At 47.5% G+C, this 27,218-nt stretch overlaps 1 protein-coding gene across 1 annotated transcript in view; it reads right to left on the bottom strand.

The window, feature by feature from the left end:
* msk (importin-7 msk) overlaps positions 1-27,218 on the bottom strand; it is a 62,023-nt gene that overhangs the window by 30,833 nt on the left and 3,972 nt on the right. Inside the window, exons 2-8 of the mRNA XM_077660972.1 lie at positions 26,675-27,084; positions 25,974-26,220; positions 18,690-18,784; positions 16,503-16,676; positions 8,519-8,564; positions 4,107-4,206; positions 493-701 (exon numbers count right to left, since the gene is read on the bottom strand). Of these exons, the coding sequence (XP_077517098.1) occupies positions 493-701; positions 4,107-4,206; positions 8,519-8,564; positions 16,503-16,676; positions 18,690-18,784; positions 25,974-26,220; positions 26,675-27,084 (1,281 nt within the window). The remainder of the gene's footprint in view (positions 1-492; positions 702-4,106; positions 4,207-8,518; positions 8,565-16,502; positions 16,677-18,689; positions 18,785-25,973; positions 26,221-26,674; positions 27,085-27,218) is intronic.

A 27,218-nucleotide genomic window follows, 5' to 3' on the forward strand; every position in this document is an offset into this window, starting at 1 on the left:
TGCTAGAACGTTGTTTTTTTGACGCACGGCATGCACAGCCAGGAAAAAAGCCGTAATTTTTGCCTGCCGCTGCCTCTTCACGGCATTGTGAATTAGTTCGTTTTCCACCAAGCTGAAGCACCTGAAGACTTTGTCGAAAGTGATATCGAAAAAGTGTAACCTAAGCAGCGGTATGTCAGTGATCATGGAAACGATTCATGCTCTCGCATTTCCATTGGATCAACCATTGATCGCCGCGTTAATTTTTTTGGGGGGGCATTCATTTCTTGACTAAGAGGCAGCGCACCGGTACTTTGCTTCGTGTGACTGCATATTGAGCGGTATGACTTTACACTGAGTCATATGGAAGGCAAACCGGGGGGCCGGCAAAAGCCGCATTATTCCGGTCCCACACTATAAGCGGTTATGTTATAAGTGGTCTCTGTTGTATGTGTAAATATTTGGTGGTCAGCATGCGTGCAGACTGAAAGCGAAGAGCAGCAGCACATGTACCTTGTACATGCGGCGCTTGAGCAGCAGGGTGGCCACGGTGCCCACCAGGTGCAGGGCGCCATCCTTCTGCCGGGGCGTGCACGTGGGGCTCGTGAACAGGGACACCACAAAGGCCATGGCACGCTGCAGCACCCCCTTTCGCTTCTTGCACACCACGTGCACCAGGCTCTGGGCAGCCGTCACGGGAGACAGGAAGTCCTCGAACACGTCTGCACACACGTGTGGACCATTCAAGCCAAGCTGCACTGCAAGCGCAAGCCCTGGCAGCCACCACTTCCAGTGCTTGAGCAGATGGAATAAAGCAGAATGACAACTGCCATCACATCTACTGCACACTTTACGTAACTGCTGCCACACGATACCATAACAGCTTTGGTGTGTTTGATGAAATGCACATCACAAACTCCTTCGCTGGAGTGAAAAGTTAGCAGATGGCTAGATCACAATCCAACTTTCAAAGGATTGTGATTAAGGCTTCCAAGCTTTATTTCTCTCCTATTTGAAACAGCTGTGCGAAAACATTTTCGCTCAAGTGTGTACAAAGTTGAGTATGCAGTCAAATCCCGCTTCAACGAAATTCACAGGACCAGCGAAAAATTTCGCTGGAGTGGAAGCTTCGCTCTAGTGAAAACGGGCCACAACATCGACAGACTGGACCAGATAGTTCATGAACAGCGTTCACTTTACAAAAATTTGTCATTATTGGTCTTTCGCCGTTTCGAAATCCGCGTTGTGGCAATTTTCTTGGCACTCCGAAAATCTCAAAATCACGTAATAGACGTACCCGCTACATTTGCTATCAAATCTAACATTTTTTCCGAATGCATATTAAAGAGCCCTTGCTTTCGTCGTACGAGAACCTGTACTTAGACCTCACTGCCCGGAGGCATTTCAGCGTAAATTAAGCGCGCGTGCGCCTACGTCACTGCGCACTGAGTAGCGGTCACATGCACATTAAAATCAATCCTTTAGACGACATGCCAGAAATGCAGTTGCTCCGATTCTTCAAAGACATTTTACGTTTTGCGATGCAGGGTACAAGCATACCGGCGGAGGGACATTCTGTTGAGACATCTGTGAAGAACCACAGACACTCGCAGTGGCCGTACTTGATCAGTGTCGCAGTGCACCAGACGAAAAACAAGACAAAACAAAAAAAAACGCTATCACGATGCTCGCCTATGGCACAAAAGCGAGGCTAGAGTGGCCTAGCCAGCGTCAGGCTTGCAATGTGCCGCCCACTGGCACGCCGGGCAACAGCGGATCGTTGCGCGCCATTTGATCGGTGTCACTAGGCCTAACGTGCTCCTCAAAGAAAGCCTCGGAAAAAGCGCTCTGTAACTAGCCACCTGCATGCTTTTATTTTGTCAGACTACTCACACACTACCAGTGTCACTGACTTAAAAATCGCGCCCAATTGAAGACTTGTCTTACCGCCGTAAACTATCACGACTAGCACTTTTCCATAAACTGTACCACCATCCTTTGCTTCATCACGATTTTTTCAAATCACCATCAGCCTTCCTCCCACAGCTCGACCATCCACATAAAGTTAAACGCATCGCGTGTCGTTCATCTGTATTTGTGAAGTCATTCGTACCACGCACTCATAGAGTGGAACAATTTACCAGCACACACAGCCATTGAATTTAACACCTTGACATTTCTTGCTCTCATCCTAAGCGATGTTGGCATTTGAAATCTTTGAAATGTTTGTAACTTTTGAACTTTTTTTCCAGTTGCTGTACTTTTGCGATTACTTCTGTTCTTTTTGTGCCTGATACGTACACAATGGTATTTTTCATTTTCATTATGCTTAATCTTTTTCTTTAAACCTAAAATCTGTATATTGTTTTTTATCGCTTGCTTTTTATTTACTCTCTGGTGCTTAATTATTTTTTCAACGTTATATCTAGATTGTTTATTGTTCCTTTGCTTGTTAATGATGCTCCTTGTGCATGTTTTTACACTGACATGCAATACCCTCGAAGGAGGGCCTTTAGGGGTATACTGAATGAATGAATTATCATATAACGCTTAGCATTTTCACCTCTTTTTGTTGACACGATTGCTTCACACTGAAATGGACACTGTAGAACTCATTTCCGACGACGACAATGATGGGTTTTTATGGCGCAAGGGCATCTATGGCCAAAGAGTGGCATGGCACAAGGTATTTTCATTTACTCAAGGTGGGGTCGAAGACCCATTTTCCAAGAATTTCATCCGATATAAACCAAGCACCAGGCCAGGGAAAAGCTTGTACCACCGGTGGGTACACTGCGACACTGGGGATCGAACCCCGCACCTCCCGCATGCGAGGCGGATGCTCAACAACTAGGCCACCGCTGCAGTTTTAGAACTGATTTCCGTTATGCCTTCGTCAGCAAACCAAGCGAAATAGTCTAAAGCTACCTTGCGCCAACAACCGCGGCTCACAAGCGCCGAGTCCGGGGCGTAGACAAAACCATCACAGGCAGTCGTGCACCGCATCACGTCTCTTTGTCTACATGACAGCATATTAATTCAGATTCTCCACGGAATGTCAGCTGCGCTATTGAACGCGCACAATGTCTTCGGCAGCCATGTTTGGTGAAACCTAATGAGATATGGCATGTGTGGACGCACAAAAAAAAAACCAGCCACTTACTCGGAAAAATTTTGCTGAAGTGAAACCTCGGTCTGAAAATTGTTTGTTGGGGGGAAAAGAATTGCACTGCCTTGTATGGTATGCTGACGGGAAAGCTGAAATACTTCGTTGTGGCGGAAATTTCACTGTCATGGCGTTCGTTATAGCGGAGTTTGACTGCAATGCGAGTAGATGCCTTAGGCCGAAAGATAGATATATTGTTCCCCACTGTGCTGCTCATTCGGTAAAAGAACTCGTGCATCCTATGTTGTACCGTCATTCTTAAATGCAGTGCTGTCAAATGCTTCGTGTCTAAATACCAATTATATACTAAAGAAACCTCTATTTGTTTTCCCCTGACCGTTCAACTGTATGTTCGAGATTTCCTGGCCTCTCTCGTCTCACTAGCCTTTTCATGGTCACTTTTTCCTGCACTTTTATCGCATGTAGCATTGACAAACGCTTTAATATTCATATGGCTGGGTGCATCTGGCTCCCTTTCTAATCACCTGTCCTCACTGGCAAGTTAAATTTGGGTCTTTCTGACCTACTTTCATTTTTGCTTTTGTCCGTTACTTATATATACTTCTTCACTTCCATAAAGCCCTGCCTGTGGCTTTTTGTTGTCTGCCAGGCACTGCCGTACAAGCCCAATGATGCTTTGGCAGGCCTGAACTTCTAAACTGTTTTTTCTTAGTGCAAAATAATTTGGCTGACTGACTGATTGATTGACATCAAATTCCTTTAAGTTTCATGCACAGCGGACACAGTTTTCACTGCCACGTGCCTCCCACATTGCATCAGTATGTGCAATCTACACCCACACACACACAAGTCTGCCAGTAATCTGATGCACCAATCAAATTCAGGTTTTCCCATTTTGTTAACTGCGGAAGCACTGAGCAGCCTCAATAAATGAGACGCTTTGTTCCCTGCGTGGCAAGATTCCCAAGAAAAGCACCAGGACAAGGAAAGGGATGCACACCATATTTGAGCCGGATGTACTCGTGTGGGTCCGTCTTCCACAGCTCGTCGTCCTGGTCATTGTGGCACAGCAGAGGGAATGCAACCTCCAGCACAATGCCCTGGTGAGAAGACAGAGGAATCAGTGAGGAACCACTTTGCACAGCAGCGAGAAGTTTCAAATAAGTGGCGTCACGTAAACAGAACAGGCTTAACCAGAGAGCATCTGCACCAGTTCCCATGCTCGAGCCCAGGCTACATGGAGAGGGGAAATATGAGCATGATTTCGGCTCCAAGGACAGTGCATGTGTGCGGGCAAATTCACACCGCTGTGTTGTGGGCAGACAGCTGAGATTTTGCAGCCTACCACATTTTGGTGCACAATCATTTGTTCCACCGCTTTCTTACGGCCAAGCCCAAACTGCATAGGGGCAAGGCCGCCTCTGGCAGTGGGGTTTTGCATCACGACACACTACAGCCTCCCGGGAAGGGGGCGCATCAGGGTAGCAAATGAAGCCCATCTAGAGATGAGGCTGCCACCAGACATTTTCCAGTCCGCCCACAGGACCACCTCAACCGTTAAGAGGCATCACATATCAGAAATTGCAGCATAGAGAGCAAAACTGAAATCAAAGTATGTGATAGTACATGAATAAAAAAAATTTCCACATGTTCCCTGCACACACAAATTTTTCATGTGTTCTTCCCTATGACAGTGCAAAGCTGTCAAAGCAATCCAAGGCAAGCAATCACGTGTCAGTGGACAAAGAACAAAATTGGTCGCACACTTACTGACCAAAGCAGCAACTTTTAAGAGCGTTAGCACTTACTACTTACGTTTGTTAAGAATGTGTCTGTCTGCAATGAAGGTCAAATTGATCACAACAGTTACCACATGACCACATTGTATCACATAGCAACAGTGGGCACGTAGTGCCTAAATGACAGCTATACTTTTGATCCGTCATACACCGCATAAACTCGTGTAAGGGCTGCACCGTTTTCCCAAAGAAATACAATAGCCGACGGCTAATTCGGACTCCAATAATTCGGACTTGTAGGACATTTCGGACCTCGATGAGGCACCGTCAGTCACCCCATAAAAGCGCATACATATTCGCAATGGATATTTCGGACTTCAATAGTCCAAAAGTTAGATTTTTCTGACTAATTTCAGTCGCCTGCGGGCCAAAATCGGCCATCTGAACGGCTTTTCGCTGGCACAAAAGGCACCATCTTGGATTGAGATGGATTTATGCTGCAGTTGGATTGGCTTGACATACTTTCAGTACCTCATTTTTGCCAGTTAGAGGTCCCTGCAATCTCTGACACTTCGAGGTGGCAGTCAGATTGTAATTGCCGTCAACTTGCTTTTGTCGCCGACGTTGTCGTGGGCTGCTATCGCTTGTCCTATAAGTTGAAAGTTGGTTGTTGGGGAAGACAATTGCGCAGTAGCTATCTCACATCTCGGGCAACACCTGGGCAACACCTGAACCGCGCATTAAGATAGGAGAAAATGAGGGACTGAGAGAAGAAAGAAAGGTGCCATAGTGGAGGGCTCCAAAATAATTTTGACCACCTGGGGATCTTTATAGTGCACTTAAACCCCACAACACATGGGCACCTTTGCGTTTCACCTCCAACGAAATGCGACTACCGCGGTCGGGTTCGAACCCGGGTAGTCCGGATCAGTAGCCGAGCGCCCTAACCACTGAGCCACCGTCGTGGTGGGTCTCGAGACATACGTTTGCCATTTGCCGTTTCGTCACTTGGGCTTCTCCTACCGCGTCGAACGAGTGGCACTCAGTCTTCACGAAGTTACGTTCGTCTGCCGTTTTGTGATTGCATGCGGCGGTTGCACCGCTTTGAACGAAGAGTGCCTGGTCTCTGCGGGTGTTTGATGAGCAGTGTGGTGCACACTCGGGTTGTGGACAACATGGCCCCGCCGGTGCCATCAAAGAAGCGTGGGAAGTATTCAACTAAACGCCGTGACCTTGCGTCTAGCGTGTACAGTGAAAGCACAACTTTGGCCCAAATACAGGTGCAAATCGTCACCAGGAAGAGAAATTTTCCGCAAGGTAAATTCACTGAATCAATGAAGGTAAAATCAGTCCGAATTAGCCGTCGGCTACTGTATTTGTTTGAGAAAACAGGGTGCAGCCCTTACACGAGTTTATGCGGTGTATGACGGATCAAAAGTATAGGTGTCAATTAGGCGCTACGTGCCCACTGTTGCTATGTGATATAATCTCAATAAAGTGATTTTTTTGCACTTCACGGATTTTTCGGACTGTTCGATTATTCAGACCATTTTTCGGGTCCTTTTGAGTCCGAAAAATCAGTTGGCGACTGTATTAAAGAAGAAATACCCGTGTAAGGGTAGCACCCAAACGTTCGATGACAAACGCGGGAACAGCCTTCGAAATGTACGAGTTTCCAGGTGCCGCCCATGGATGGTGCCCGGGGCCGCGGGTCATCATCATCATCGTCATCAAAGTTTTCCCCTGCCGCAAGTTCCCGCTATCCATATCGGCATCAGCATCGCCAGTTCCAGCTTTTTGTGGCCGTCAAACGTACGGGACTTGTGGTAGCATAGTAGTTCACCGTAGTTGTGGCTTTCATGTGCTGCTGCTGAGCGTTGCAATTTTAGCACAATGGGCAAGCACCTTAATAAGCTACACAGCTGGGAGTTTGCTGTCGAACATGGCAAGTGTGCGGCAGGCAGGAAATTCCACATGGCCGAGAAGTGCATCCGACGATGGTGCAACCAGAAGGATGCATTTAGGAACACAAGCTGCAAAAAGCGCACTGTCCGGGGCAAGCCACGCCAGTTTCCCAAACTGGAAGAAGAGCTGCTCTGCTATGTGATGGAAGCGCAGAACAACGGCTATGCATTGATAGTGGACTTGCTGCACGACTTCTTGTGGGGTGAGCAGGCACCAGAGCACAGCTCCAGTCGGAAGACTCCGCCAGTGCCGACTGAACATAGAATAAGTGTTGCTCATTTCCCGAGCTCTCACGTGGTGAGGAGCAGCTGCCAACGGTGCGGCGCCGTGGCTGATCACGTGGTTCGTCATGTGGTTGGTCACGTGACCAGCCACGTAGTGCGGAGCAGCTGCTGCTGCCAGCGGCACGCTGGCAAAACCGAGCTGCCACGGTTGTGCGCATGCGCTGTGTCAAGTGGGACGAAGATGAAGAAGGAATGCCCAGCGAAACGAAGCGGCGAAAGACTGACTTCACAATTCAGCTCAGCAAGTTCCACTCGGCCAACTGTAGCTATCGCATCATTCCAGGTTTAACCAGAGCTAAACCACCGCCAATTTTTTTTCACACATTCCGTATATGGGACGCACCACAAAAATTGGTCCTCGAATCTGGAATAAAAGTGAGACCCTTACATGCATTTATATGGTATGTGCCAGTACAGCAGCCATCGAAATGGGACCCCTCCGGGACCACCATTTGCATAAAATTTAGGGGCCACCCATTTGGCACAGAATGTTCAAAGTGATCTCAAATGACTTGGCCGGTTCCTGAGAATAAAATTACTAATTGAGATGGAGCCCAATATATGCGTTGGATTCGCACCGACCTTTCTGCCCCCAAACCGTGCATTATGAGGACCTTCAGACAGCCATTACGGCCGAACAATTTGTCGTAGGGGGTTCGGAATGGTATCAAACGACTCGTTGTATTGAGATGCACACGTGTATAAATTTATTAACTAATATACTGTATAGAGTTAAGGTGGCTGTAAATCACAATAGTAGTACAAAATCCATGAGCTAGATGGCACTCCTTGTATCTTAAAAGGGATGTTTCCGGAAAGAAAACTTCCACAGATGTCTGGATTTTGTCTCTTCCATGTCTGCTGAGCACACCAATGTCAACATTTGAAGCTCCCGTAAACTCCCATAGCTAACACTCTTAAGTCGAACACCGAGACAGTGTTGGCGGAGAATTTTTTCTCTCGCTCTCTCAGCCTTTTCGAGTGCCTGGCAATCAACGCAGAACACCAGTGCCTGCACCATCGGCCCCATTGCCTAACCAGTGAACCCAGGCTTGTGCCCAAAACAGCAGCTTATGGGTAGGCTAGGCAAAAGTGCTGTTCCAAAGCTTAATCCTCACAAAAGGATGCACCCTGCTTCCACAAATGCACTTACTCTCAACCAATCTGAGCATATATGTTAGCAACAATAAACCTGCTTGTTACCACTTGCAGGGCAAGCTGACAGCCACGCAAGCATGACCTGCTGTTCCATGAAGGCAACACCCAGCGGTGCTTGTATTGTCGTATTCTTCTTATGTGTCCCTGTACTTTTTGCGCCGATCCAAGTGAAGAACTGTGTTGGATCCTAAAGCGCCCTCTTGCCCCAACTAACAGTTTCACTCACAGTCAATGAAGAGAGAAAAAGCCAAGAACAGGAAACTTACCACAATGTGGGGCTTCAGAAATTTCCAGGAGAATGCATGGCCCACACTGGAAAGCAGGAAAAGGAGGAAAACAAGTGACTCGCACACTGACGCATCAATACAACACACATCACAAGACCAAATCAACCGCTACATGAAGCTTGAACACATTTAGCTTCCCTTGGTTCACCACCTTACCTGGAACTTGAAAGTCCTTTGAGGAAAAAAGCTTACCATATTTACACGATTGTAAGTCTACCATTTTTCAAAATTTGAAAATCCGAAGTGGGTGGGGACCAAAGCATCGCACCACAAATAAAGGCGAGACAAACGAGATATCAGGCATGATAACAGCGTGGTTGCATTTTTGCCGCGCGGCTCCGTCGCATTGCTCTTGGTGCTGGCCTTGAGCAGCTGCTATGTCAACACGCAGAGCCGGCATCCCCACCCTGCACGAGGCCGGCGATGGTGGCTGTCGATAAGCAGCAAACCGGCACCAGCCCACTCCCCATACGTGGCCGCAGATTGTGGCTGCTGATAACCGGCGGCAGCCTGATAACGCATTCGCATTCTACACTTAACAGGCGTCGTCCAAGTTTTTTGTGTTTACTTTTCAACCGCACACTCGGCGCTCAAGGAAGCGTAGATAGTTGATGGAAGAACCGCTGTTCCAATCGCGGCGGCACCGCCACTCGTAACTGTAATGGCGTCGGGGAGTGTCGGTAGCTGACAGAAGAGCCATCGCTGCTTACGCGTAGTTCCTCTCTGGCTTTGATGCATTTGACAACTGCCGGCCACGTTTCACAAGTTCTTAATGTAGTGCTTCGTCATTTGTGCTCCAGGTCTGGTAAGCGACCGGTGCTCGTTGATGGCTACATTCAAGATGGCTGTCATTCTTTGCCCCGAAGAAACGAACAACTGTGCGCCGGACTGCAAGTTCGTTCCACATTCGCAACAGACGATATAGGTGCGAGCTGCAGTGAGGCAAAATTTTCAGCTGTTCCGCGCGATGTCGTCATGTGGCTGTTTGCGAAGTGCGGGATTTCGCTCTCCGACGATGTTAGAACAACGAGCTGTGGGACCGCAGCAGCAATCACAACGGCAGCGCTACTGAGGACGATGGCGCAAGTGTGGACAAGTAGCCCAGTGACTAATATATGTGCCCACGGACACACCCGCGGGCAGCAGCCAATAGCAGCTAGCGATAAGCGGAGGCCGCAGGACAGTGCTATTGCGTTGTTATTAAGACCAAGCGTAAACGACCTCCAAGTTTTTTTCGTTTTTTTTCAGAAATGTGATGTGAGGGGGTCAACTTAAATTCGAGTTGACATACAATCGTGTAAATATGGTACTTAAAAACCCAATGCTAAAGTATAGCACTACTGTTTGTGTTTATTGAACTACTGTCTGCCAAACATTCCAAATAATGACCGGAGCTCTGCACCCCCGCAAGTAGCATTTCTCCTAATGGCACACTCGCAATCACTTTTCAGACGGAGACGAGTAAGCTGCGCGGCCCTCAGCACCCAATAGCAGCACTAGCGCTGTGAAACTGAGTGTCAAGGCGAATGTGGGGTGTGTTTAAGGGCAGCCTTTGGTCTCTTGTACTATTTCCTTATGCCACATTACTGTGATACGGTGAAGAAAATGTGAATAACTAATGCCTAGCAGTGGCACTCGCCTGGCGTGCTTCGCTGCCGAACCCATTGCAGAAACCAGCTATACACTAACTTCAATGAGATTATTCTATTTATAGTGCACTTCTAACAGGATTAGACATCTTATGATAGGCACTACGTAGTTAGTTCGAAAATACTGCACACTGCGGCACGTCACTGCATAAACCACGGCACTAGCATGAGAGCAAGGCAGTCTTGCTTCTAAGTTACAGATAAGCTTATCTATTGCAACTTTTTATACATAGAATTAATAATTTAACGAACTATTTTGCGATACACCTTCGAGCTTGGTATATCCAGAATTGACTGCATTCTAAATTTAAAATGTGAAGTTCTGGATGATCAAACTTTAGGAAAACAGTGATGGGTACATTTGCCAAATATTTTTCGAACTCGGTAGGACATGGAAAATGGTCTAAATAATCGAACAGTACAAATAATTTGCAGCCTGCAAAAAACCGACTTCACAAGCCGTGAACTTCACCACTTCCAGCTTGCATGCGATAATATTACACTTTATCTGAGCCACATTCACGCTTTCGTCATGTCCACGACTGAGTCAGTCTACGTCAGGGTACGAGACAGTACGATGTGGCTGCTAGTCTTGTCATGAACAAATACATGCGCTGCACGAAGCATGAACAGCCAGTTTCCATGGGCAATGACGCAAAGGCAGAGAGAGGTAACCCAAGGGAAGACGCAGCCTCAGCACGAAACATGGGCACCTGTCTGACTGTAGGGCTCATTTTCTGCTGCTTGGCTGTTTGTACCTGGAACCGGTTTATGCAGCGCAGTGATGTCATCAACGGCATTTATGGTTTCTGTAGCGTCTCATCATCATATAGGCAAGATTTACTTCAGTCTCCCTGAAATAGAATCGACTTCAGACCCAGCAGAAATCAGGGTACCGAAATCGGACTGACACTCCGTAATAGTACTATAAAGTTGCTCACGAAAGCTATGGATGTGTTTCAACTGGTCCTAAATTGTCCGAAACGTCTCCCGGAATAGTTCCTTGTGAAATCAAAGCATTGTAGAGCAATTTACTGGAAAACCTCATTTTAACGAACACAGACATTACGAATTCTTGGCTGTGTCAAACTGCCCGTAAACATTTTCAACAACCACATGCATCTCTTATTTTATATAATGAACGCGGGTTGCCATAAAACGGATATGTTCAACAGCCGAGCGCCAAGCTGTGCCTGCTCGGGTGACAGGCAGCAGGTTTTGCCTCACTACATGGATGACTAGTCGTGGTGCGGCAAGCATCGTACCACATGCTTTATCTCGCATTTGCCAACAGCGCCACAAAAGAGACAGCAGCAAGAACAGCTGGTAGCCAAGTGGTCCGCACCCGTTTGCACCTCTCGCACCCATTGATAGTGCCCTGGAACCAGCGACATGGTCAGTCGTTGTAGCTTTCCAGCAACCATCTGACATCAACTGCCGCGGAGTAAAAGTGGTGAAAACGATAACACCTTTCTTGCTGGCATTCGTCCTTTTGCACGACATCACTGTACAGTAGAATCTCGATAAACGGAAATCGGTTAAACGGAACTACCGCTTAAACGGAACAAACGCCTCGCGATTGGTTGGTTTTGTATTAAGCCAATGTAAAAAAAAATCTCGTTAATCGGAACTCAAATTTTGCGACCACCGCGTTAACGGAACCGAAAAACTCGAAACCGCAACTAGTTGGACAAGCGCAGTGCCATCGCGGTACGCATCAATGCTCCCCTCCTTCTCCTCCCCGCGTCACCACTCCGGTTTCCGTCTCCGGCGGTTTCCGGTTTGCTCGTACACTGCCTTCCGCATCGCTCGCTCGCATTCACGGCAGTTGTGTTCAGTTAGGCCTAAGCCCTAGAGCCCTAGAGCTTTTGTTCGGTCCGATGGCAGCGCAAAAACGACCGCACAATGCACTTGCGTTGGAAAGGAAGATGGAGATCATCAACGACTTCGAGAGTGGTGGCTTCACGAAAACGGCGCTAGCGACGAAGTACGCCGTCCCCAAAAGCAGCCTAACAAGAATTCTTCAGGACAAGGACAAGCTGCGGGAGGCGTTCGAGACGTCACGCTTTGGTCCTCAAAGAAAACGACTGCGAGCGGCTGACCACGAAGACTTGGAGAAATGCCTGGTGCTTTGGCTGCGCAGAGCCCGCAGTGAAAACATCCCAATCAGCGGGCCACTAATTCGTGCAAAAGCGGAAGAATTTGTTCTTCACCTCGGCATCGAGGGTTTCTCGTGCAGCGAGGGGTGGCTGACCCGGTTTAAAGAGCGCAATGGACTGGTGTTTCGTGCTGTTTCAGGGGAAGCTGCCGCTGCTGACGCGACGGCATGCGGAGACTGGCGAGAAAGACGGCTGCCCGAGATTCTGGAGGAATACGATCCAGAGAACATCTACAATGTAGATGAGACTGCACTCTTTTACAAGTTGCTCCCTCAAAATCGCTATCATTTAGAGGAGAGAAATGCACCGGAGGGAAACTGAGCAAGGACAGGCTGACCGTCCTTATCGGTGCCAACATGACGGGCAGCGATAAGTTGAAGCCGCTAGTGATCGGCAAATCGAAGCATCCTCGTTGCTTCAAAAACGTCGCAACCTTGCCCGTTTCATACCAGGCCAATGGCAAGGCGTGGATGACGCAAGCCATTTTTAGTGAGTGGATTTATCGCGAGGATGCGCGCTTCTCTCGCAACAAGCGGAAAGTTTTGTTCCTGGTGGATAACTGCCCTGGACACGGAACTGTGCCAGGTTCGAAGTCCATACAGCTGGAATTCCTGCCAGCGAACACCACAGCACTGCTGCAGCCTATGGATCAGGGTGTGATTCAAGCGCTCAAGTCGCGCTTCCGCAAAAATCTTCTTAGGAGGATGCTCTTATGCATGGACCAGGGGAAGGAGTACAAGGTAGATGTACTGCGTGCCGTTTACCTCCTGGATGATGCTTGGCGGCAGGTTAGTGCAACCACCATTGCCAGCTGCTTCAGGCATGCGGGATTTGCCGCAACCACAGAAAAACCCAGCACACAGAGTGAGCCTGATGATGTTCACGACGCAGCCGAGGAAGATTTGCTGCTAGAGAATTGTGCTGCGATGGGCATTCAACTTGATGAATATGTCCAGATCGACAGCGATGTGGCAACATGCCCAGAAAATACCGTGCACAGCATTATAGCTGATGTCTGCCCCCCTGATGAAAGTGAAGACGAGGAGGAAGAGCTTGAAAACGAGACCGCTGACTCTGATCCTGTGGTGACACCTGCGCAGGCGGAATCGGCAGTCCAAATGCTAAAGAGTTTCTTCCAACGAGAAGAAGGTTCGGAAGTGTTTCTGCACAGCCTGTCAAGTATGGGTGATGCCATTAACAAAAAACAGCTGCGAGAGCTCAAACAAGCAAATATAAAATCCTTTTTCACTAGCGAATAAGTGGTAATTCCCACTCTTTTGACATTTTTTTTTTAATTTCAGTACTAGTACTACTGGAACAAAAATTCACTGCTTATTTTTCTCTAATAAAGTTTGTTCTCATAGTGTACCGTTCTCCTTATTACCTAGATTTCGCAAATTGAGATCCACTGAGACTGCCAACTGCGCGCGCGCGCGCCAGCCGCGTAGGGTTCACGCGGAAGCGGATTGCGCAATGCTGAACCTATTCTCTCTTTAAACGAAACTCCTGATAAACGGAACATATTTTCCCGGTCCCTTGAGGTTCCGTTTAACGAGAGCCCACTGTAATGCGAGAAAGTCACCCTATCTGGCGTTTGACCTTCCACTGCTGCCTGCTGTGGTACTCAGCGTGGGAACTAACCTAGATGACGTTCGCCAATCTTTTATTTGCGGCCTCTATATTATGAATTTGGCTTTACCTATTTGCTTTAACCAGGTTTTAGTGCGTTACCGTTTTATTTTCATGTGAGTACACAATGACTTATGGTATGGCAGATATATTTTTAACTCTCCAATTTTTTTCTGGCTTCTTCAAAGAAGTTTCAAGCTCAAACTGATTGTTTCGGAAAGTACATTCAGCGAGCTATTTATTTGGTACACTAGATTTTACTTTGAAAATTTTTCGCACACAGTGAAAAATTTATATCAAGGATCTGAAAATGGCCCTTTTTTATGTAGCGTTAGAAAAAAATTTCCAGCTGAAAAAAAAAACTTCTTTTGGTTGTAATTTAAAACTTTTAATGGCTAATTTAAAACAAATTTGAACAGTTTGTGTGTTCCAGAATGTTTCTAATATTTTTTATGCAAAAAAATATTGTCTTGTCAATACAATTTTTTCCCCAATTTTCAACTTTCTTGTGTTAGATTTTTATTTAACAATATTCACACAAAGTAATTGTGTTGAAATAAACGTCTTCAGAAAGCATGTTCTATTGCTATCACTTTCATAATAATAATAATATTAATAATAATAATAATAATATTAATAATTCGTTTTTGGGGAAAGGAAATGGCACAGTATCTGTCTCATATATCCTTGGACACCTGAACTGCACTGTAAGGGAAGGGATAAAGGAGGGAATGAAAGAAGGAAGGAAGAAGAGGTGCCGTAGTGGAGGGCTCCGGAATAATTTCAACCTCCTGAGGATAACCTGGGGATCTTTAACATGCACTGACATCAGGCGCCTTAGCGTTTTGCCTCCATAAAAACACATCCGCCGCGGTCTGGTTCGAACCCGGGAACTCCGGATGAGTAGCCGAGCGCCGTAACCACTGAGCCACCGCGGCGGGTTCACTTTCATGCATAATGCGTTTTTTTACACTTCACATATTTTTCAGTGCAGCACACGGGTGCCTTAGCGTTTTGCCTCCATAAAAACGCAGCCGCCGCGGTCTGGTTCGAACCCGGGAACTCCGGATGAGTAGCCGAGCGCCGTAACCACTGAGCCACCGCGGCGGGTTCACTTTCATGCATAATGCGTTTTTTTACACTTCACATATTTTTCAGTGCAGCACACGGGTGCCTTAGCGTTTTGCCTCCATAAAAACACATCCGCCGCGGTCTGGTTCGAACCCGGGAACTCCGGATGAGTAGCCGAGCGCCGTAACCACTGAGCCACCGCGGCGGGTTCACTTTCATGCATAATGCGTTTTTTTACACTTCACATATTTTTCAGTGCAGCACACGGGTGCCTTAGCGTTTTGCCTCCATAAAAACACATCCGCCGCGGTCTGGTTCGAACCCGGGAACTCCGGATGAGTAGCCGAGCGCCGTAACCACTGAGCCACCGCGGCGGGTTCACTTTCATGCATAATGCGTTTTTTTACACTTCACATATTTTTCAGTGCAGCACACGGGTGCCTTAGCGTTTTGCCTCCATAAAAACACATCCGCCGCGGTCTGGTTCGAACCCGGGAACTCCGGATGAGTAGCCGAGCGCCGTAACCACTGAGCCACCGCGGCGGGTTCACTTTCATGCATAATGCGTTTTTTTACACTTCACATATTTTTCAGTGCAGCACACGGGTGCCTTAGCGTTTTGCCTCCATAAAAACACATCCGCCGCGGTCTGGTTCGAACCCGGGAACTCCGGATGAGTAGCCGAGCGCCGTAACCACTGAGCCACCGCGGCGGGTTCACTTTCATGCATAATGCGTTTTTTTTGCACCTCACATATTTTGTAGGAAAAAATCATGTCTGAAACCTGTAAAAACCCGTCATTTTGCCCATGGCAACGAAAGAGTTAACACTCCGGCACATGTTCCTTTCAACAGTGCACTGTTCCACAGACAAGACTTGTAGGCAGCCTGCATGGCAGTGCAGCGAACAGGCTACTGCATGCACGGAGCACAGGCCCTTCACCGTGCAGTGCCCCACTAGCACTTTCTGTGCCACTGCTTTCTTACGGCTAAGTGCACAGGACAGCACAGGGCCGCCTCTGGCAGTGGGGGACGAAGGCATCGCAGGGGAACAGCCCTAACACACGTCGACAGAGCAAGAACATTGGCTGCCTACTGCCGTCGTTGTGTTCACAGCAGACCTAATCCCCACCCTGTAGAAGGAAATATATGTTCGAACACTTGCGGGATTGGCAAGACCCTAGAGGTATCATGGGTAGGGGTGTGCAAATGTTCAAACCATCGAACATTTCGCGAGTAGTATTTGCTATTCGATTCTCACTGTACTTTCACTATCCGAACCTTGTAGGCCGTCAAATATCGCGAGTATTTCTTCATGGTTTACAAGTTTTTCACTTCAATAAAAATGAAAGATGAAACCCAAAATTAGATGGTGACAACAACGATCGATTCTGGTGTTCTGAGAGCTTGCATCCTATCCCATTCCTGATGTGAAGAAAAAGGTTAAAATACTCACGAGTGGCGCAGGTAGTTGAGGGCATGCTGGAGCACACGGGGTGAGACGTACACCTTCTGGCGGTGCTGGTCGAGCACATGCAGCACCACCTGCAGGATGCCCTCCGTGTATGCCTTGAGGAAGAAGTCGGCAAACTCGGCATATTCCTTGCCAACCGAGCCCGGGCTGCCATACCTGCACATTGTAGCATGATGTTGTCTGAAGTGACTGTACCTCCGTCCCGCTCCGCTCCGTCCCGTTTATCTACCTTGTGGTCTGTCTGTTTTCGCGCCTGTAATCCAAAGATGTACCAACTTGCCCAGCAAGACGTTCTTTTAAGTACCTTAACAGTTTAGTGTCTTTCCCAGTGACTATTCAAATCTTCTGTACCATGTGTACTAATGCTGTGAAACTGCCAAGAATGCAACAGCAAGGAATTGGCCTCTTTCCATGCCTCGGCGCAATGAGAGGTGGCTCAATCACACTCATGTCCATCTACACTCACCACTCATTCACACTCACATTCATGACCACCCGCACTCACATCCACTCACTCTTACTCACCCTCACGTCCACTCACACAATCACTCACTCACACTTAAGACAACCCACACTCACACTCAGAGACGTGAGTTTGAGTGTGAGTGAGGCACTATGAGTGCACTAATGAGTGATTGTGCAGACCTAAGCCTCTTTCAGATGGCCCCTCCAGCATGTGCGCCTGCCTCCTCCTCTGCTCTCTCTCCCGAGCTCCAGTGGTTGAGAACAAAACCCCCTGGCTATAGTGCACATGCTGGCAAGAAGTGCAACAGACAGACGACAACAGCTGACACATCACATTCGGATTGTGCCTGGGTCGCCCTCGTGCATTTCTCTACCACACATTCTCTGTGTAGTAGACAAATTTTCGCACACTCCTTAAAGGGCTTCACAACTTGCAAGAAAAGGTGGATTGTCATTATTTCTTTGCTTCACTGTGGCAAGTACATCACGTTATCAAAAATTGTTCACTGTCATCTACCCTTCCTGCTTAGACCATATACAAGGTCAATAAAGTTCTGGAAATAAATGACTGGTGGCAACACGCACACCCCAGCATCTCTGAACCCCTAATGTTCACTGTGATGATGTGGACTGTGCCACTGTGTGGTTCCGGGCGAACAACGAAAATGTGTGGCCGCGTGCGGGGCGAGCCAGTGCACACGAAAGATCGAATGTCGGAGCTCAGCATCGTGGCAGTGTGTGGCTGCGTGGCAGGGCGTCCCTTTTGGAGCTCGGCTTTTCCCCAAGGCCAGCTAGCCTGCACCGGCCAGGCACTGAGGTCCGGGGTTTGGCTACCCACACAGCCCCACGCTGCCCTGCTGCAGACTCACACCTGCCTTTCCGTGGCCTACCGACGCACTCCTGCCTGCTGAGGCCGGCCTCCCGTTAGCCGGGCTGTTTCTGCAACCCGGCTGCCTAATGAAACTGGCCTCCTAGTAACCAGGACGTTACCGCCAGCCGATTGCCTGCAGATGCCTTTTCCGGTGACCTGGCTGCACTCGCCCTGTAGTATGCTTCGTCGCCGACAACAACTGTCGACAGTTGTCTACTTGCAACACAAGGTGGCAGGACGACGGACACAGTAAGACATTGGTGTTCCTCTTGTCGAACCCTTCTAGATAGTTCTAAGTGCCCCGTAGTGTATGTGTGCGTGTGTTCGCATGCTAGCAGGCTAGGTATGCCGAATTTTATCCTCGTCGCTCAAGAAAACAATGTCGTGATGACGAATGCGGCCTGTTTGTTGCCCAGAGCCCCTGAACAGACCTGGGCCCATTAACTACATCACATTAACTCATATGAATGCCCATAAAGGAGGGTAGACAGCTACCTAGGCCACCATCTGGCAGAAAAAACTACGCCCGAGATGCACAGGCCCCGGGTTATGATCGGCACAAGCAAATGCATTCACTAGCAATGTAGTATGTGCACGCTTTTCGCATCAGGAGAACCTTAACCTGCCTAGCAAGTCCAACACAAAAAGAGAGGTTGAGGAAAGGGCATTCTGTAAGATGGGTCTGCGCTACGCTACGAGAGCAGCTTTTGTGCTCTAGCACAGTGCCTGCACTGGTCATTGCCACAGTAAGGCTATTGAGCTGCAATCCTGTCCACGCAGACAAAGGAGCCTGCACACAACACTTGCCGAAGCCTGACTGGGCACCAACCCACCTCTCGAAGATGCGTGTGACAATATGGAAGGCCCACTTCTTGCACTTCCACCAGGGGAGTTCGGGGCGCTCATCCTCGTCCACCTGGTTGGCCACCTGCGCAAGAAGGGGGGGGGCACTCCCTGTAGCCACGCACACATAAATCTGGTGAACTGGGGCACAACACCATCTTACACCCATTACATGCAAGCACCCACTAGACGACTCATTAACAGGAATAAATTCTGTGGCCCACACCCAATAACCTAGATCCTGCATGCTGGGCAGGCCATCTGAGCTAAGCTCTGCTTATATTTCGTCATGCCCGCTGCTAAAATGCTAAAACGGCACAGGGTTCACAACATCAGGGAGTAGTTTATGCCTTGCCTCCAATTGCAATGCGATAAAAGAGTAAATTATTCATTGGCGCCCACCCAAGTGCAGCCGTACGGCCACAAAAGAAACTCTGCAGTTAAAAAATACATTTGACCAACACTGTTTCCACTTCATCAATTCGCTCTCACCCTACTCCTCCTGGTTAGCTCAGCTCATAGAGTACGGTGAAGCAATGGTCCCAGGTTCGAACCCCGGACAAGGACAAATGTTTCTTTAGCCACAAAGTTTCTGTGCAAGCTGTACAGCTTTCCCTTGCTCTTGGGTGGATGACAATGAGTAATTTGCTCCCTTAGTGCTCATTTACTCCACCTTGGGGGATTGCCCTAAACAACTGACCAAGAGTTGCAATGCAGTTGTTGTTGTTGGGTTTTATAGCACACAGGCAGCTAAGGCCATCATGCGCCAAGCTCAAGGTATAGAATTGGTTTTTTGTAGAACGTTTAGGAATATGAAACATCGTTGATGGTGTAGATGGCCTAAAAAGATTGTACTGCCTAGTAATAACAGAGGAGAAGAAATTAGCAAATGGCTAATGGTAAACGCGCTAAAGAATGTCAGGCAGCCTTAGCGGATATCCTTGGCTGGGCAAGGATCCTGAGGCTCCCAACCAATCGAATAAAAAGCCTCAGCCTACTTCTCAGGAATGAGAGAGTGGCTGAGGTGGTTCAAAAATAAGTTTTTTCAAGTACGCCTGATCCTTTTAAAAAGCTAAAAACAGAAGGCATGTTAACAATGTCATTATCATCTAAGAGCAATGTTGGGTGGAAAGGAATGCATTCACGATAAAATTGAGTGAAGTACTTTTTTCTTACTTTTTCTAGTTTCACACATGAGAATAAAATGTGGTTGACCGTAAGTTCATCTCCACATTCTTTGCAAACAGGTTTGTCTTGTTTTGTCAGCAGGAAGCTGTGCATGAGGTGCGTGTGGCCTATTCAGAGACGGCATAAAATCACTTCCTTAAAACGTTCCTGGTGCACACCTGAAATAAATTCACCTAAAAGCGGCCTTACTATGTGTAGTTTATTATTCACTTCATTGTTCCAAGCCGACTGCCTTTTTTTAAATTTCTGTAGAACTAATTTCATGTTGTCATTAAAGGGCATATTTACTTGTTTTATTTCCTAGCCACGAGCTTAAGCAGCACAGAAATCTGCTCTCTCATTGCCTTTTATTCCGACGTGACTCAGGACCCAGCAGTTTAATGTTTTGTCCTCGAGCTGTGGCTGATACTATGTGGTGTATGATGTCACCAAGTAAAGCAGTGATTGCGTTTCTAGAGTGGAGGGCTGTAAGTACACTTAAGGAGTCTGTGTGAATAATAGTGTTTTTCAGGTTCTCACTTAGTATTTTTTCTATGGCTACACATACTGCGTAACATTCTGCGGTGAAGATGGATGCGCACTGTGGAAGTCGTACTGTTTTCTCCGAATTCCCTCGCTACACTGCGCTTCCTACGTAAACATTCGTTTTTGAACCGTCAGTGTAAAAATCCGTAAAACTACTGCATTTTTCTTCGAGTGCAAAGAATTCCTGTACTATATGTTGTGGATCTTGTTTTTTACAGAACTGCGTAAGAGTGAAATCACAGATTGTCGGAAAATTGTGCCATGGAGGCAGTGGATCTCGTGTTCGAGCAATGGCAGGTAATGTGTCCAGTACGCCGAGGTTTTCACACATCTCTTCGAAATGCAGGAGGAGTGCCCTAATAGCTTGTGGTTTGTAGTTAAACAGTGATCTTGATGGGCACTTTGTGACTATGGGGTAACATAGGTGTTTGGGAAGCGAACGAATTTTTAAAATGTATGAGCATGTGAGCATGGTTCTTCGGCCTGTAAGTGATGGTTCGTTGGTTTCTACATAGACTTTTTATGGGTGATGTCCTGTATGCACCAGTGGAAAGACGCAAACCTAAGTTATCTACTGGATCCAATCGTTTAAGGTGTAGTGGTCTTCCTGACCCATACACTATACATCCATAATCAAGGGTAGAGCATACTGCAGAGCGGTAAATTTTTAAAAGACATGTCCTGTCGGCACCCCAATGTTTTCATGACAGTACTTGAGTATGTTAAGGGATCGGGAGGCTTTCTTTTTCAGTGCATTTATATGAGGCAGGAAAGTGAGTTTTTCGTCAACGGTTACACCTAGGAATTTGTGTTCATTTTTTATGGGTAGCTGTGTTTTGTTCAGGTGTATGAATGGGTCGGCTTGTAGGCCTCGTTTGAGCGAGAAAAGAATGGCCACTGTTTTCTGTGTGGAAAACTGGAAACCGTTCTCATTTGCCCATATCACTAGTTTATTCATTGTCAACTGTATTTCTCTCGCATTTTACCAGGTTTGAGGATGTGCAGGCTATTTTCAGACAGTCAACGTAGACTGAATACATAATGAACTTCGGGATACTTTGGCTACAGAATTCACTTTTATAACAAACAATGTTGTGCTTAAAATACACCCCTGAGGAACCCTGAGGAAGCTCCCAGATAGGGTTGATCCTAGGCGTACTTGAAAAGAACAGTCGGAAAGGAAGTCCTTCAGGCAGTTCAACATCTTGCCACGGATGCCAAGCTCTGCTAGGTCACAAAGGATGCCGAACCTCCAGGTGGTGTCGTATGCTTTCTCGAGGTCAAAAAAGACGGCAAGACAGTGCTGTTTGTGTACAAAAGCTTCTCGGACAGTATTTTCCAGGCGAGCTAAATGGTCTGTTGTTGAGCATGCAATTTTAAAACGGCGCTGATGGATGTCAATAAGTTGGCGAGATTCAAGCAGAAAAGTTAGTCTTAAATTGAGCACACTTTCGAACGATTTCGCAAGGCAGCTGGTAAGGGCTATTGGCCTGTAACTACTCGGGGATGTTGGTTGCTTTCCAGGTTTCAGGAATGGTACAACTGCTTTCTTCCAGACTTTCGGTAGCTTTCCGAGTACCCATATTTGTTAAAAAATTTAAAAGTGCTTCCACAGACGGTTGGGAAAGACGTGCCAGCATTTCATCATGTATACTATCAGGGCCACGTGCTGTCTTTGTTCCGGCCAAGAGAGCTTTGCTCATTTCTTGGATTGTTATTAAACCAATTTACAGTTCCTTTGTGCAACCAGTTGTTAGAAGTCTGTTTTTCCACTGCACATTTATACTTGAAAAATGATTGTATTATATTGGGTTTTATGGCGCGTAAGCAATTCCGGCTATCATGCACCAAACAAATGGTATAATTTATTTCAAGAATTGGGCATCCTCAGCGACAGTCATTGTCCGGACAAGGACTCCGAGGAGCCCAGCAAATCTAATGTAGACCTCAGCCTTCCTCTCAAGCCTGAGAAAATGGATGAGGTATATCATACACCCAAGATGTTTGCCTGTTCCTTTATACTTGTTTGTGCATCTGTTAAGAAGGTAATTGTGTAAAGAGAAAAGCTTCCGTTAAGCTTGCGGACTTGTTCCCACATTTGTTTGGATGTAACAGAACTATTTATGGACGATACGTAGTTTCTCCATGATGTTTTTTCAGCATTACAACGGATGTACCATGCTTTTGCTCTCGTCCTTTTAAAATATATGAGGTTTTCATGAGTTAGGTAACTTCGAAAAACTCCCCAGGCTTTATTTTGTTTCTTTTTTGCTTCTCGGCATTCTTGTGTGTACCAGGCCTTGTTGTTTTGTCGTACTATTCCTGACGATTGAGGAATAGCATGGCACGCAGCATCAATAATGCAGCTCCTAAAATTTCATTGAGTTCGTCAACGTTAAGATTGTTTGGAAATAATTTCTCCAGACTGGCCTTTTCTCTAAACAGTTGCCAGTCAACTAGGTGTAGCTTCCAGCGGCGTGGTTTACTAGGGATGACTAATGGTGGTGATGAAAAGTTAATCACCACAGGAAGGTGGTCGCTTCCGTACGGGTTATCAAGAACATCCCACTTAAGATCGGTAAAAACAGATGGGGAGTTAAAAGACAAATGTATGCAACTCATTTTTTCTGAGGCTGGAGAGCAATATGTGGGTTTGCCTGTATTGAGTAGGCAATTATAGCACAGAATAGTGTCTGTTCACTCCCCCAAAACGGGGAGTGCACATTAAAATCCCCAACTACCAGATATTGCTCTCGTGTCTGATTACAAAGTGCTTCTAGGTCATGGAGTGTTACTGCCAGGTGTGGTTGACGATAAACTGTGCATACGGTAATTGTTTTAAAGCTAATGATGGTGACTGCAATGGCTTCATAATTCGTCTGGAGCTTGATTTCACGAGCTGCAACACCGCTCTTAACTACAACAGCAACGCCTCCAGAGAGCCTATTTGTCTGCTCATAGTCACAGTGAAAGACTTTGTACATTTTAAAAAATATTTTTGTGTAAAGGTCCCAAACTGGTCTCCTGAAGCCACAGTGCTACAGAAGACAAAGAATGTAAAAGATCTGTTGCATCACCATACTTATTTAAAATTCCACGGCAGTTCCAGTGGATAAGAAACGCCATTAAAAATTTTTAGGGGGATGTATTCAGAGCCTCAGGTCCCTTCTTGTTGAGGGCCTGTTATGATTTTTTTATTTTTTTTGGTGAAAAGAGCTCCGCCGCCGTTGCGGCAGAGGCGAGCTCTGACTTGTATCCATCGCCTCAGTAGAGGCGCTGGAGTTCCGCGGGGAACAAGCGGGCAGGGGGGTGGTGGGCAGGGGGTTGAGACTGTGAAAGGAGATATGAGTCTGGCTGGTTTTTATTTCTGTTCACAATGAATGATGTGGAATTTTGTGAAAGATGTTCTCTTTTTGTTAAAAGAACTGAGAGGTTACATCGGTCCAGCCCCTTTTCAGAGGGTGATCATTTGAAAGTAAGCAGGCAGCCATGGAAAAAAATGTTGTTCGGCCATGACACCAGCCGCCCACCATGCAGCCCAAAAAGGGGATAGGACAGGAACTTGCAAGCAAGCCCTGCCCACGCCAGCTGTACACCTCAACTATAACAAAATATGACGCAACTCTGGATAGTTGGCCACACAAGGTTAACCCTCGCCGCCACGAAAAAAGGAAAACCAACAAGTGAGTAGGAGACAGGATAATTGTGAGAAAGGGGTAGGAAAGTGAAAGATAGAGGGGAGGATAGGAAAAGGCAACTGCCGATTTCCCCTGGTCTGGTCAGGCCGGAGGTGCCGTCTACAGGAAGCTGGGGCGAAAGTGGTGTGTTGCCTCCGCCGAGGGGCCTTAAAGGGGCCCCGAAACACATTTTCAGTGCATTGCTTTGCCTGTTGGTTGCATAGAATGAGTTATAGTGATGCTGTTAGCATCGGTCGTACCGCGTATACTGCGGTTTTTAATATTTAATTAGCTCGCAAAAGCAAATTCGTGGCGCTGACAGTGTTACCATAGAGTGGCGGTTTTTAGCAGCGGATATGACATCACTTAGTGGGAGCTTGATGATTGGACACAGTAAATATACTGCAAATTGTGTTAATAACTAGAGATACGTTTTGTCAAGTTTTTGTGTTTTATATTAAATTAACAAAACCAACTTTGTTTGCCTTAGATAAAAGCGCTGTAAAGCAAGTAAAACAAAAATACACCACCAGAGGCTCTGGCTACTTTGTGCATCGAAGGACTTTGCGCCTCTATGTAGTTGTCCGCTCAGCTCTGCCTTTGTGGAAGCAATTGTGTATTTTATATGGGGGGGGCGGGAACCAGTCAAGCTGTCCAGCTTTTTTTCCCCAACCTCCCCCATCATGTTGATGAAAATAAAGGCTATTATTATTATATTATTATTATTATTATTAAACATCCTATGACCTAGCACTCAACACTTATGGCTACTCTCTATGTATCTGAGAGCGGCTTTGCGGAATCGATCCGATCGAGCCATCTCACTCTATAAGCGTTCGTTTCGGTTACAGAAAGGATGCGTTCGTTTCACATTTAGCAGACAGTGCGCATCGTCAGCTTGTGGAGGATCACCGGGCGGCGGATCTGGCGCCACGCTCCCGTCAACAGCGCGCGCTCCTTGCTCGCCGAGACCAACCAGTGCGCTAGGAGCGACAGGCGATGGTAGGCGGTAAGCAGTAGCTGTGCGCGCTATGCTAACTTGCGCAGGCTGTCACACCGTCGCAGTATCTCGCACTCGAGTTCGGATCCATAAGTAAGGAAGCGTCACTGATCAGTTTTCGCTTCTGCGCCATCGACGTGACGATGAAGCATCGCTGGGTCAGCTGGGCGTTCACATGGTTGTTGTAACCATGCAAACGGCGCTGCCAGCTTTGGCATGAACGAGTTACAGAGAACAGGCAACCATGGAGTGCAAACTTCCGCCACGTGCTCAGATAGGCTGTATTGATTGGTCGCATTAAGTGTTGTCATGAGGAGAGTGAAATGGAAATGGGAAGCTGCACGAAAATCGAATTGAGGGCAGCATTTTGTTTGCTTGTATTTTGAAATTTCTTCACTGAATAATTCCCGTTCCTATGCATCGATTCTCATAATTCTTTTTGAGTTAGCATCTGTGTGACATAAAGAATCCATCTGAAGTGCAACCGGCATCCGTTCAAGCAGTGTTTCGCAGCCCCTTTAAAGGTCCAAACGCTCAGCCTCAGCTCAACAGCCAGGATCCCCTTTTCCCCGGACAAGGCAATGCCACGCACGGCTAAGCCCGGGTGCTCGGGTTCGTGGTGATGCACTGTTCACCATCATCCCCCTGCGGGGATGTCCTTACGGACTATTGGGAGCCCGTGGTGTTGCCACTCACCAACGCCAGCATTTAGGAGACGCCCCCCTGTGGGGCAGTTGCAAAGCAGTAGCCAAATTATTTTGGAAAGGATACACCAAAATGGCCATTTCTTCTGGGCTCTAACTTGGCTCATTTTAAGAGGCAGCTCACAGAGCCGTCAGGCCGCACTGTAGAACCCGCAGCAAAGCAAGCACGCCTCCACTCACGTCGGGGACGGGTCGGTCGAGAATGACGCGCAGCAGCTCCATCCACTGGGTGCAGACGTGGCGCGAGATAAGCCCCAGAGGGAAGTGGTACTGGACGAGCGCAAAGTAAATCTTGAGAATCTGCTTCTGTAGCAGCACAGAGGCCTCTGACTGGTCGGCCAGCAGCTGCGCTAGGCGCTGCTGCAATAGCGGCAGCAACAGCTGCATTGCCTCGTGCAGGGGCTCCCGTTCCTCGGGCTTCTTGTACCTGCGCCGTTCATAGCAGCAGGTGAGTCCTTCTACTGTTCACAGCTGCTAAAGAAACAAATGGGTCATCTCCTTTTTGTAACAGAATCTAAATTCTATGCCAGAAAGAAAAAGAAGAGATGCATTGTCTAATATCGTTTTTGTTCTTACTACTGCCTCTCAAATGAGAGTTATTATTCCTAAAACACTGTGGTCCCACAAGACAGAACTTTGTCAAGGCTTCATCGCCTGTGCCACCTGTTAGTGTTCTGTTCACAACGCATTTCAAAGCCCAGAACAGCAGAATTCTCAGCACAATGGTGGTGAAAGCAGCACCACTTCAAGCACTGCCTAGCACTTTTAAGTTAGAATTTGATTACGATGAAAGCAGCTGAGCTTTTCATACTCGATCCACCACACACCTGTGCACAACATGTGGCATGAAAGTGGACCACCAGTCATGGACAGCCACTCACTCATAGTTCTTGACGAGCGTGTAGAGGGCGAGCAGGGCACCGGCCCAGCCAGCGCTCTCTGGTGACTGAAGGAAGATGGACACCTTGTCCACCACGCCCGTCCAGCGGCCTGGGAAGTCATGCTTGAGCACGCAGCTCAGGCAGGACGCCAGCTGCACACGGATCAGCTCGGGAGCAAGCACCATGGCGTCAACGAGCGCGTCGCGCACCATGGCCCGGTCCTGCTCATGCACGTGGAAGGGCAATGGCTGCGGCTGCAGTTGCAACTGCGGTGGGGGTTCCTTCTCTTGCCAGAACTGGAGCACAAAGTTCTTGAGGTAGATGGCACCCGCCTGGCGGACTGGCATGTCCAAGCTGCCTGTCATCACCACTTGCAGGAGTGACGGTGCAAAGCCAATGATCTTGTGCACCTGCGGAAGGGTCATGGAAACAATGCTGCTCGGCCTGTTCGTCCAATGCCCCACAAAACCCCTGTGGGGAAGGGGCAGCAACAAGTAGGCACTTGTTCCTTTCCTGTCCTCCCTTGAACCAAGAAATGGGAACA

This window comes from Amblyomma americanum, chromosome 4 (genome assembly GCF_052857255.1).
Source record: "Amblyomma americanum isolate KBUSLIRL-KWMA chromosome 4, ASM5285725v1, whole genome shotgun sequence".
In the NCBI taxonomy this organism is placed as follows: Eukaryota; Metazoa; Arthropoda; class Arachnida; order Ixodida; family Ixodidae; genus Amblyomma; species Amblyomma americanum.